This window comes from Loxodonta africana, chromosome 2, assembly GCF_030014295.1.
Source record: "Loxodonta africana isolate mLoxAfr1 chromosome 2, mLoxAfr1.hap2, whole genome shotgun sequence".
Classification (NCBI taxonomy): domain Eukaryota; kingdom Metazoa; phylum Chordata; class Mammalia; order Proboscidea; family Elephantidae; genus Loxodonta; species Loxodonta africana.
Window position 1 is genome coordinate 131,859,640 of NC_087343.1, and position 13,853 is coordinate 131,873,492.

Sequence of the window (13,853 nt, forward strand, 5' to 3'; positions counted from 1 at the left end):
ATTTCTTATTTATGTTTTTCTATTTATTGCTGAATTTGGTTTGTTTTCTATGATTGTCTATGTTGACTATATAAATAATGCTTTTTTTTTTTTGCCTATTATTTCACCATTTGCTATCAGTACTTCTTTGTCGTAAATTCTCATTTTACTTTTGACTGTCTCCTGCCTTTACTTTTGTTATCTGTGAAGATTACACCAGCTAACTGTACTAACCTCATTTTCTTTGGTATGTTTGTCCTTGCTAAGCCTTCTTCTTCTTTTTTCCTGTCTCTTGTTTCTTGTCTAAGTGCTTTTCTTTGTCATTTTTTCCCCCAAGAGTTGCATTTGGGTGCTAGGCTTCTGAGGTTTCCAGAAGTCTGTGCATTTTTTTGTTTTGCATTTTAGTTTTCTTGTGGAACAAAATACATAAAAAAAAAAAAAAACCACAGGAATAAACCTCAGTAGCATACAGAAAATACAGAAAGGAAGGATATAGGAGCTACAAGGTCCTCTTCAAATAAAAAATATGGTTTAAATTGTGTTAATTCAAAGACATTTAACATAAAATACTTTCAGCCATGTCTCCCAGAATTACCATGTGATATTTAAAAATAGTGAAATATGAAATGAACACATAGAAAATATAGAAACTAAAATAAGTCCTATTATACAATATTCATCAACCTATTCTCCACGTTCATGCAAAACAGAGACCACTGGAATTATTCTTTCTACAACATATGTACTTCAGTGATTTTTTAAAAAATTCTACAAAATAATGTAAATCATAATTTTTTTTTTTCAAGAACGTACCACATTTTGTTTATCCATTCATCTGCTGATGGACGTTTAGGTTGTTTCCACCTTTTGGCTATTGCGAATAGTGCTGCAATGAACATTGGTGTACAAGTCTCTGAGTCTCTGCTTTCAAGTCCTTTGGTTATATACCTCGGAGTAGAATTGCTGGCTCATATGATAGCTCTATTTTTAGTTTTTTGAGGAAGTGCCACACTGTCTTCCACAACGGCTACACCATTTTCCATTCCCACCAGCAATGAATAAGGGCTTCAAACTCCCCTCATCCTTGCTAACATTTGTTAATTTCCTTTTTTTTCTTTTTAGTGGGAGTAAAATGGTACCTTATTGTGGTTTTGATTTGCAGCTCTCTGATGGCTAATGACGTTGAGCATCTATTCGTGTGTTTGGTGACCATTTAAATATCCTCTTTGATGAAATGTCTATTCAAGTCCTTTGCCCATTTTATGATTTGGTTGTTTGTCTTTTTGTTTTTGAATTGTCAAAGTTTTATATATAATTTGGTTATTAGATTCTTATTGAATACTTGGTTTCTGAAGATATTTTCCCAGTTGGTAGCTTGTCTTTTCACTTTTTTTTTTAAAGTCTTTTGATGAACAAAATTTATTAGGCTTTATGAGGTCTCATTTATTTGTTTTGTCTTTATGCTTTTGTAATTATATTAGATAATTCATTTTTAAAAGCTATACTCAACAGTGCTGTCCCTGCAATTTCTTCTAAGAATTTATGGTTTTAGTTTGTACATTTATGTCCTTAATCTGTTTTGAATTTGTTTTTTGTGTATGATGTGAGGAATGAATCCTGTTTCGTTTTTCTGCGTGTAGAACAGATGAATAGTTAAACAAAATGTGGAACATACATAAAATGGAATAACACCACTACTACTAAAGGTATTCCAAAGCATAGAAAATGACGGAATACTACCCAACTCATTCTATGAAGCCACCATCTCCCTGATACCAAAACCAGGTAAAGACATTACAAAAAAAGAAAATTATAGACCTATATCCCTCATGAACATTGATGCAAAAATCCTCAACAAAATTCTAGCCAATAGAATCCAACAACACATCAAAAAAATAATTCACCCTGATCAAGTGGGATTTATACCAGGTATGCAAGGCTGGTTTAATATCAGAAAAACCATTAATGTAATCCACCACATAAATAAAACAAAAGACAAAAACGACATGATCTTATCAACTGATGCAGAAAAGGCATTTGACAAAGTCCAACACCTATTTATGATAAAAACTCTTACCAAAATAGGAATTGAAGGAAAATTCCTCAACATAATAAAGGGCATCTATGCAAAGCCAACAGCTAATATCACTCTAAATGGAGAGAACCTGAAAGCATTTCCCTTGAGAACGGGAACCAGACAAGGATGCCCTTTATCACCGCTCTTATTCAACATCGTGTTGGAAGTCTTAGCCAGGGCAATTAGGCTAGACAAAGAAATAAAAGGTATCCGGATTGGCAAGGAAGAAGTAAAGTTATCACTATTTGCAGATGACATGATTATATACACAGAAAACCCTAAGGAATCCTCCAGAAAACTACTGAAACTAATAGAAGAGTTTGGCAGAGTCTCAGGTTATAAAATAAACATACAAAAATCACTTGGATTCCTCTACATCAACAAAAAGAACACCGAAGAGGAAATAACCAAATCAATACAATTCACAGTAGCCCCCAAGAAGATAAGATACTTAGGAATAAATCTTACCAAGGATGTAAAAGACCTATACAAAGAAAACTACAAAGCTCTACTACAAGAAATTCAAAAGGACATACTTAAGTGGAAAAACATACCTTGCTCATGGATAGGAAGACTTAACATAGTAAAAATGTCTATTCTACCAAAAGCCATCTATACATTTAACGCACTTCCGATCCAAATTCCAATGTCATATTTTAAGGGGATAGAGAAACAAATCACCAATTTCATATGGAAGGGAAAGAAGCCCCGGATAAGCAAAGCACTACTGAAAAAGAAGAAGAAAGTGGGAGGCCTCACCTTACCTGACTTCAGAACCTATTATACAGCCACAGTAGTCAAAACAGCCTGGTATTGGTACAACAACAGACACATAGACCAATGGAACAGAATTGAGAACCCAGACATAGATCCATCCACGTATGAGCAGCTGATATTTGACAAAGGACCAGTGTCAATTAACTGGGGAAAAGATAGCCTTTTTAACAAATGGTGCTGGCATAACTGGATATCCATTTGGAAAAAAATGAAACAGGACCCATACCTCACACCATGCACAAAAACTAACTCCAAGTGGATCAAAGACCTAAACATAAAGACTAAAACGATAAAGATCATGGAAGAAAAAATTGGGACAACCCTAGGAGCCCTAATACAAGGTGTAAACAGAATACAAAACATTACCAAAAATGATGAAGAGAAACCAGATAACTGGGAGCTCCTAAAAATCAAACACCTATGCTCATCTAGAGACTTCTCCAAAAGAGTAAAAAGACCACCTACAGACTGGGAAAGAATTTTCAGCTATGACATCTCTGACCAGCGCCTGATCTCTAAAATCTATGTGATTCTGTCAAAACTCAACCACAAAAAGACAAACAACCCAATCAAGAAGTGGGCAACGGATACGAACACGTATTTCACTAAAGAAGATATTCAGGCAGCCAACAGATACATGAGAAAATGCACTCGATCATTAGCCATTAGAGAAATGCAAATTAAAACTTCGATGAGATTCCATCTCACACCAGCAAGGCTGGCATTAATCCAAAAAACACAAAATAATAAATGTTGGAGAGGCTGCGGAGAGATTGGAACTCTCATACACTGCTGGTGGGAATGTAAAATGGTACAACCACTTTGGAAATCTATCTGGCGTTATCTTAAACAGTTAGAAATAGAACTACCATACAACCCAGAAATCCCACTCCTAGGAATATACCCTAGAGATACAAGAGCCTTCATACAAACAGATATATGCACACCCATGTTTATTGCAGCTCTGTTTACAATAGCAAAAAGCTGGAAGCAACCAAGGTGTCCATCAACGGATGAATGGGTAAATAAATTGTGGTATATTCACACAATGGAAGACTACGCATCGATAAAGAACAGGGACGAATCTCTGAAACATTTCATAGCATGGAGGAACCTGGAAGGCATTATGCTGAGCGAAATTAGTCAGAGGCAAAAGGACAAATATTGTATAAGACCACTATTATAAGATCTTGAGAAATAGTAAACCTGAGAAGAACACATAGTTTTGTGGTTACGAGGAGGGGAGGGAGGGAGGGTGGGAGAGGGTTTTTTATTGATTAATCAGTAGATAAGAACTGCTTTAGGTGAAGGGAAAGACAACACTCAATACATGGAAGGTCAGCTCAATTGGACTGGACCAAAAGCAAAGAAGTTTCCGGGATAAAATGAATGCTTCAAAGGTCAGCGGAGCAAGTGCGGGGGTCTGGGGAACATGGTTTGCGGGGACTTCTAAGTCAATTGGCAAAATAATTCTATTATGAAATCATTCTGCATCCCACTTTGAAATGTGGCGTCTGGGGTCTTAAATGCTAACAAGCGGCCATCTAAGATGCAGCAATTGGTCTCAACCCACCTGGAGCAAAGGAAAATGAAGAACACCAAGGCCACACGACAACTAAGAGCCCAAGAGACAGAAAGGGCCACATGAACCAGAGACCTACATCATCCTGAGACCAGAAGAACTAGTTGGTGCCTGGCCACAATCGATGACTGCCCTGACAGGGAGCACAACAGAGGACCCCTGAGGGAGCAGGAGATCAGTGGGATACAGACCCCAAATTCTCATAAAAAGACCAAACTTAATGGTCTGACTGAGACTGGAGGAATCCCGGCGGCCATGCTCTCCAGACCTTCAGTTGACACAGGACAGGAACCATCCCCGAAGACAACTCATCAGAAATGAAAGGGACTGGTCAGCGGGTGGGAGAGAGACGCTGATGAAGAGTGAGCTAATTATATTAGGTGGACACTTGAGATTGTGTTGGCAACTCTTGTCTGGAGGGGGGATGGGAGGATAGAGAGAGAGGGAAGCCGGCAAAATTGTCAAGAAAGGAGAGACTGAAAGGGCTGACTCAAGAGGGGGAGAGCAAGTGGGAGTAGGGAGTGAGATGTATGTAAACTTATATGTGACAGACTGATTGGATTTGTAAACGTTCACTTGAAGCTTAATAAAAGTTATTAAAAAAAAAATGGAATACTGCTTATCTAGTAAAAGAAATGAAGTCTTGATACATGCTACAATATGGATGGAGCTTGAAGACATTATGCTAAGTGAAATAATTACAAAGGGACAAATATTGTATGACCTCACTTATACAAAAAGACAAGAAAAGGCAAATGTTTAGAAACCAAAATTTGTTAGTGGTTACCAGGAGCAGAAGGGAGAGGGAAAGAGAGGGTTAATGGTGATAAAAATATCTTATTGATTAAGGGTGAGGTTGCACAGCCAATTATTTTAATTTCTGTCAATAAGGTGTACTCCTGTAAAAAGTTGAATTGGTGCAAGTTGTGTGAAATATGTATTTACAACAATGACAAAAAAGAGTAGCTGCTGAGTCTGCTTATATACAACCAAGCACCTCATGGAATTTGGTTCCTGAGTTTGGAGGTTTAGGGTCATGGTTTCATGGGATGTCCCAGTTAATTGGTCTAACAATGTGTTTTGTTCTTCTGTTCTACCTCTTAGTTCATTGCATAGTGTCTGATGTCTTAAAAGTTTAAAAGCAGCCATTCAAGGCACTACAATTGTTCTCTATTTGCCTGGAACAACAGAGGGAGAAGGAGATTCAGGGATAGGGGTGGAGTATGGAATATAAGGCTAATTGCCTCCATGAAAAATGGCCTTCTTTGCCATGGGACCAGAAGAACGGGATAGTGTCTGACTACCATTACTGAACATTTTATTCAAGGGTTCTATAGAAGAATCCTGATCAAAAGTGGGAAAATGTAGAGCACAATTTCAAATTCTCATAAACTCCAGACTTTCTGGAGCTGTAGGGGCCGAATGAACCATGAAACTATTGCCCTGAGATAATCTTTAAACCTCAAACCAAAAATGTTCTCTGAATTCTTCCTAAAACAAAACAATAGTTTAGATTAATTAGTAAAAAATATCTGCCTTGAGCATTATGTTCTTTTAAAAACCATCTATATGGGATCAAACTGATAACAGCAGGCAGAGCCAACATGGCACTATAGACAGAATCACTGTGCCATCCCTCTGCAGCAAAGACTTGAAAAACTAAGTAAAACAGATACAAATGTCAATCATGGAACCCTAAGCACCAAATGAAGGAATAAAGAACTAGATCAAGCACCAAATGGGATAAGAAACTGACAGAGAACAGAGAATGAAGACAGTTACGGACTGGAGGTACCACACCAGCCAATATGGCTGGATTCACCATTTTGGGCTACAGCCACCAAAGAACTCAGATATGGAGAAGGTTGAGAAGGGGAGAGTGTTGACATGTCGTGAGGTTGGCAGCCAATGTCACAAAACAATATGTTGATTACTTGTTTAATGAGAAACTAGTTTTATAATAAAAAAATAAATAAAAGGAGGAAGACCAATGTCACAGAAGTCAGAAGAGAGATTTCAGTAAAGAGGGAATGGTCACTGTGGTGAATGTTATTAAGAAGTCAGGAAAGTCGTGGACGGGGATTAATTTTTAGACTTAACAAAAACCCCAAAACCAAACCCACTGCCATTGAGTTGATTCTGACACATGGCAACCCTAGTAGGATGGAAATCATGGATGACCTTGACAAAAGCCATTCAATAGAATGTTAGTGGGTGGAAAAGTTAATGTGGCTTAAGTATAGAAAGTAGGAGAAAACATGGTGTAAAACATGAGGCCTACCATTGTAGGTTATCTTACAGGATTTTAATCTTTTCCCTGAGAGCAATGGGGAATCAATGTAGCATTTTAAGTGAGGGAGGAATTACCTGATCATTTGTATTCTGAAATGATTGCTCAGGTTAAAGTATGGAATATGGGCTGGAAAGGAACAAGAGTAGGTGCAAAGCCATAGGGTTCATACAGCAGTCTAGGTGAAAAATTACGTAGCTTGACATTCCTTAAGGTTTTTATTTACTCTGAACTTCATCCAGTTTTGAGTGAACACTGCTATACGTTAATCACTAAAGCCAGATTTCCCTTCAGTAAAACAATTGGACACACTGCTACGTTCTTTTTTTTTTTTTTGAAAATTGACAACAGCAACTCGGAAGATTAGATAGGACCACAAGGGAAAGGGAGTTTATGTTAATGATGGAGGAACAACTTAGAAAAGGAGGGTAAGAATGGTTGCACAACTTGAAGACTATAACTGATGTCACTGAATCATACATGTAGAAACTATCAAAATGGTGTATGTTTTTCTGTGTATGTTTTCAACAACAACAATGAAATAAATATAATTATTAAACCTTTTTTTTTTTCAGGAAGTCAAAACAAAATAAAAAATAATAATCTCCCTATGACAAGCTCCCATCCCTAGAGGCAAACAGTAGTACAATTGCTTCTCTTTTTAGTTCTCTGTACTTAACATTATTTCCTTTGTATGTATGTATGTGTGTATATATATATATATATGTATATATATTTCTTGATTTGTTAGCTTTAGAAAATGTGTATTACCTCAACTTTAGAAAAGATGAAGATTGTAACTCACACAATTTCTGTATTTCTTACCATTCTCTATCTTCTGACTTCTGTTATTCATCTAACTTTTAGTTTCTTCTAGTAGTTTACATTATATCAAGTTATATACTAGTGCTTTGCAGTTTGAAACCACACAACAGTTCTGTGGGAGAAGAACCTGGCCTAGAAAACCCTACAAGACAGCTCTACTCTATCAATTGGGGCTGCTATGAGTCAAATATCTACTGAAGGACATCTAACAACAACAACGGTTTATCAACAATATATATTGATTTTCCTGCTATGAAAATGAGAGGATTAGAATACCTATTCATTCTTGACTCGGTGTATTCCTTCTATTTTCTTTTGATGCTTCTTGAGGCATTCAATATTTTCCCCATAGAATCCTTCAATATTGCAACTTGAGGCTTGAATTTTTTCTTCAGTTCTTCCCTTTTGCCCCTCTAACTCCAGGTCTTCACACATTTCAATACTTTACTTTGTCTTTTTGAGCCCCTGTTTGAAATCTTCTGTTCAGCTCTTTTACTTCGTCATTTCTTCCATTCACTTTAGCTACTCTACATTCAAGAGCAAGTGTCAGTCTTCTGAAATACATTTTGGTCTTTTCTTTTTTCCTGTCGTTTTAATGACCTTTTGCTTTCTTCATGTATGATGTCCTTGATGTTATTCTACAACTCATCTGGTCTTGGGTAATTTGTGTTCAGTATATCAAATCTATTCTTGAGATGATCTCCAAATTCAAGTGGGATATACTCAAGATCACACTTTGGCTTTCATGGGCTTTTAAAAATTTTCTTTAGCTTCAGCTTGAACTTGCATATGAGCAGTTGATGACCTGTTTCACAGTCGGCCCTAGCCTTGTTCTGACTGATGATATTGAGCTTTTCCATCATCTCCTTTCATAAAAATGTAGTCAATTTGATTACTGTGTATTCCACCTGGTGAGGCCCATGGGTATGGTTGCCATTTACGCTGTTAAAAAAAAAGTTATTTCCAATGAATAAGTCATTTGTCTTGCCAAATTCTATCATGTGGTCTCCAGCAGCATTTCTATCACCAAGACCATATTTTCCAACTACCAATCCTTCTTTGTTTTCAACTTTTGCATTCCTATCACAAGTAATTATCAATGCATCTTGATTGGATGTTTAACCAATTTCAGACTGCAGAAGTTGGTAAAAATCTTCAATTTCTTCATCTTTGTCCATAGTGGTTGGTGAGTAAATTTGAATTAATAATCATATTAACTGATCTTCCTTGTGGGCATATGGATATTATCTGATCACTGACAGCTTTGTACTTCAGGAGGGATCTTGAAATGTTCTTTTCGATGATGAATGCAAGATCATTCCTCTTCAATTTGGTATTCCCAACATAGTAGATCATATGATTCTGATTCAAAATGGCCAATACCAGTCCATTTCAGCTCACTAATCACTAGGATATAGATTTTTATGTGTTCTGTTTCATTTTAATTTTCCTAGGTTCATACTTTGTACGTTCCATGTTCCAATTATTAATGGATGTTTGCAACTGTTTCTTCTCATTTTGAGTCATGCCACATGAGAACATAAAGGTCCTGAAGGCTTTATTCCATCCCATCATTAAGGTTGACTCTACTTTGAGGAGACAGCTCTACCCCAGTCATATTCTTAGTGCCTTTCATCCTGAGGGGCTCATCTTCTGACACTATATCAGACAATGTTCTGCTCGTTTTCATAAGATTTTCACTGGCCAGTTGTTTAAGAAGCAGATCACTAGGTCCTTCTTCCTAGTCTGTCTTCGTCTGGAAGCTCTGCTGAGAACTGTCCACCATGGGTGACCCTGCTCGTATCTTAAATACCAGTGGGATAGCATCCAGTATCACAACAACACATAAGCCACCACAGTAGGAACAACTGACAGACGAGTGGTGGAACTGATTCCATGACACCTAACAAGAACAACAACCTTCATTTTTGAACCTTTCCTCTATTCTGCCACATTAATTTTTAAAATTTTATTGTCAGTTTTTAAATGATCAAGCCTTCTACGATTAAATTTTTGTTGTAATCAATAGTAAAACTCCATACTTATTTGGAGTTCCTGGGTGGCACAAATGGTAAAGTGTTCAACTACTAGCTAAAAGGGTGGCAATTTAAACCCACCCAGAGGTGCTTCAGACAACAACAATATGTTCGGTGCTATCAAGTTGGTTCTGATTCATAGCAACCCTATGTACAAAGAACAAAACACTCCCCAGTCCTGCACTATCCTCACAATTGTTGCGATGTTCGAGCTCATTGTTGCAGCCACCGTGTCAGTCTATCTCACTGAGGGTCATCCATCTTTGTTTTTCACTGACTTTCTACTTTACCAAGCATGATGCCCTTCTCCAGGGACTGGTCCCTCCTGATAACATGGCTAAAGTATGGAAGATGAAGTCTCACCATCCTTCCTTCTAAGGAGCATTCTTCCAAGACGGATTTGTTTGTTCTTCTGGAAATCCACGGTATATTCTACTTTTTCTTCTCCAAAACCATAAGTCAAAGGCATCAACTCAACAACTACATACTACATTTTTTATGTTATGATTATGTAAGTTACACTTTGAACACTAATGACAGAAAAGCAGATTAATGGTGGAGTGACATCAAAGACATCGTACATGAAGAAAGCTAAAGGTGGTTAAAAAGACAGGAAAGAAAGAAAAGACCAAAATGGATGTCAGAAGACTCTGAAACTTGCTCTTGAAGAAGAGTAGCTCTTGAATGTAGAGTAGTAAAGTGAACAGAAGAAATGATGAAGTAAAAGGGTTGAACAGAAGATTTCAAAGGGCAACTCAAGGAGACAAAGTAAAATATAATGAAATGTGCAAAGACCTGGAGGTAGAAAACCAAGAGGGAAGAACACACTCAGCATTTCTCAAGCTTAAAGAATTGAAGGAAAAATTCAAGCCTTGAGTTGCACTATTGAAGGATTCTATGGGGAAAATATTAAATGATGTAGGAAGCATTAAAAGATGGGAGGAACACACAGAGTCACTGTACCAAAGAGAATTGGTGGATGTTCAACCATTTCAGCAGGCAGCATAGGAACCGATGGTACTGAATGAAAAAGTCCAAGCTGCACTGAAGGCACTGGAGAAAAACAAGGCTTCAGGAATTGACAAAATACCAGTTGAGATATTTCAACAAATGGATGCAGTGCTGGAGGTGCTCACTCATCTATGCCAAGAAATTCAGAAGACAGCTACTTGGCCAACAGACTGGAAGAGATCCATGTCTGTGCCCATTCCAAAGAAAGGTGATCCAACAGAATGTGGAAATTATTGAACAATATCATCAATATCATACACAAGTAAAACTTTGCTGAAGGTCATTCAAAAGTGGTTGCAGCAGTACATGGACAGGAGCTGCCAAAAATTCAAGCAGGATTCTGAAGAGGACATGGAACAAGGGATATCACTGCTAGTGTCAGATATATCTTGGCTGAAAGCAGAGAATACAGGAAAGATGTTTACCTGTATTTTATTGACTATGCAAAGACATTCGTGTGGATCACAACAAATTATGGATAGCATTGCAAAGAATGGGAATTCCAGAACACTGAATTGCGCTCATGAAGAATCTGGACATAGACCAAGAGACCATCATTAGAACAGAATATGTGGATACTGCGAGGTTTAAGATCAGGAAAAGTGTCTTTTTGTCATACTTATTCAGTCGGTATGCTGAGCAAATAATCTGAGAAGCTAGACTATATGAAGAAGGACATTGCATCAGGATTGGGGAAAGAGTTACTTACAACCTGCAGACAGATGACACAACCTTGCTTGCTGAAAGCAAAGAGGACTTGATGCATCTACTGATGAAGATCAAAGACTATGGCCTTCAGTATGGATTGAACTTCCATTTAAAGAAAACAGAAGTCCTCACAACTGGACCAATAAGCAACATTATGACAAATGGAGAAAGTATTGAGATTGTCAAGGATTTCATTTTACTGGAATTCACAATCAGTGCCCATGAAAGCAGCAGTCAAAAGGTCAAACAATGTGCTTTCCACACTATCCAGAGAAGGGTCCATATGGCGTTGTCCTGGGTTTCCATCGTAGCTTAAAAGGTAAACTTTCACAATATCCAGAGGCCTTGATGTCCTGCAGATGAAGGAGGAGGATGTCCTCAAATTCTCTGCAGCAGGAACCCACTTAGGTGGTGTCAAACTTGACTTCCAAATGGAACAGTACATCTATAAAAGGGAAAGTGATGACATCTTCATCACAACACTGAAGAGGACCTGGGAGAAGCTTCTGTTGGCAGCTTGGATGGCCATTGTTGCCACTGAAAAGCTGGCTGATGTCTGTGTCATATCCTCCAGGAATACAGGCCAGCAGACTGTGCTGAAGTTTGCTGCTGCCACTGGAGCCACTCCTATTGCTGCATGCTTCACCCCTGGAACCTTCAGTCACGAAATCCAAGCAGCCTTCCAGAAGCTGTGCCTTTTAGCGGTCACTTATCCCAAGGCTGACCACCAGCCTCACACAGAGCTCTCTTGCATGAACCTGCCCACCATTGTTGTGTGTAACACAGATTCTCCTCTCCACTCTGTGGGCATTGCCATCCTATGCAACAAGGGACCTCACTCAGTGGGTCTGATGTGGTATATGCTGGCCCTGGAGTTTCTGCACATGCATGGCACCATCTCCCAGGAGCATCTGTGGGAGGTCATACCTCACCTCTACTTTTACAGAGATCCAGAAGAGATCAAAAAGGAAGAGCAGGCCACTACTCAAAATGACATGACCAAGGAAGAATTTCAGGATGAATGGACTGCTCCTGCTCCTGGATTTACTGCTGCTCAGCCTGAGGTCACAGACAGCAATTCCCTACAGAAGACTAGAGTTCTCAGCCTGCACCTGCAGACTGGTCTGCAGCCCCCACTGCCCAGGCACTTAGTAGGTAAGGACAACCACTAAATCGTCTTAAACTGTGCTTCCACAGTTTCTTAGAAAACACAAATAAGGTCAACAGAAAAATAAACATCAGTTTCTTGAAAAAGAGATCAAAGAGTGTATTGCATTGGGCAAATTTGCTGCAAAAGACCTCTTTAAAGTGTTAAAAATCAAAGATGTCACTTTGACAACTAAGGTGTGCCTGACTCAAGTCATGGTATTTTCAACTGCCTCATATGCATGTGAAAACTGAACAATGAATAAAGAAGACCAAAGAAGAATTGACGAATTGACACCTTTGAATTATGGTGTTGGTGAAGAATATTAAACACACCACGGAGAGCCAGAAGAATGAACAAATCTGTCTTGGGAGAAGTACAGCCAGAACGGGCCTTGGAAGTGAGAATGGCAGACTTTGTACCATGCACTTTGGATGTTTTATGAGGATGGACCAATCCCCAGAGAAAGGCATCGTGTTTAGTAAAGTAGAGGGTCAGCAAGAAAGAGGAAGATCCTCGATGAGATGGATTGACACAGTTGCTACAGCAATGGGCTCAAGTATAAAGATGATTGTGATGCTCATGCAGGACTGGGAAGTGTTTCATTCTGTTGTACATAGAGTTGCTCTGAGTTGGAGCCGCCTCCAAGGCAGCTAACAACAGCAACATTCATTATGCTTTGAGTCATGTAATAGGTAACGTAATTCTGTGCCATTTAAATTTTGCCAAGGGTATTTTTTCAAGCACTGGAGACCATTAACCCATACCCCACTGCTATTGAGTCGAGTCTGACCAATAGTGCCCCTGTGTGGGACAGAGTAGAGCTGCACCATAGGGTTTCCAAGGAGCAGCTGGTGGAGACGAACTGCTGAACATTTTTGTTAGCAGCCAAGCTCTTAGCCACTGTGCCACCAGGGCTCCTTGAAGACCATTAGCTACCCCTTTAATTAATTCTAGCTTCCTTCACTTTTTCTGAATTTTCAATTGCTATGATAATTTGTATTCCATCGTATTTTTTTTATAACTTTATTTTCATTTGCAGTAATATGTCATTCAAGGATACATTTGACAGTACTTAAGAAACATTAGTAATAATAGCTCAACCACATACATAAGGATGTATCTTTCTTGTGCATTAGAAATTTCAGAGCTAGAATAGCTTGCCAGTGTTGCCTTCCAGGGTACAGCCTCCTTCTGTTTTCCTGTTCTGCCATCTTGATTGTGTAGCATCTCTTATACCACTCGATAGTGCGTCTCCTTTCCTGGAAGAAAAAGAAAGGGAAAAGCTTCCACTTGAGTCTCATTGACTAGAATTATGTCACTTGGCCAATTGTGGCTACCAGGGAGGCTAGAAAATTGAGTTTTCATAACATTTTAGAAGCAAAATGCCTATGGTGACTTCCATATCCTTCTCTAGCAGC

General features: G+C 38.5%; 1 protein-coding gene across 1 annotated transcript; it reads left to right on the top strand.

The window, feature by feature from the left end:
- Positions 1-11,617: 11,617 nt before the first annotated feature.
- On the top strand, positions 11,618-12,444 carry LOC135230429 (small ribosomal subunit protein uS2-like; the record flags this gene model as incomplete). The annotated part of the gene is given in 2 exon segments (XM_064279701.1): positions 11,618-12,356; positions 12,359-12,444. Coding segments are annotated over 2 exon segments (825 nt in total), but the record flags the coding sequence as incomplete, so codon positions are not given.
- Between the last annotated feature and the right edge of the window lie 1,409 nt (positions 12,445-13,853).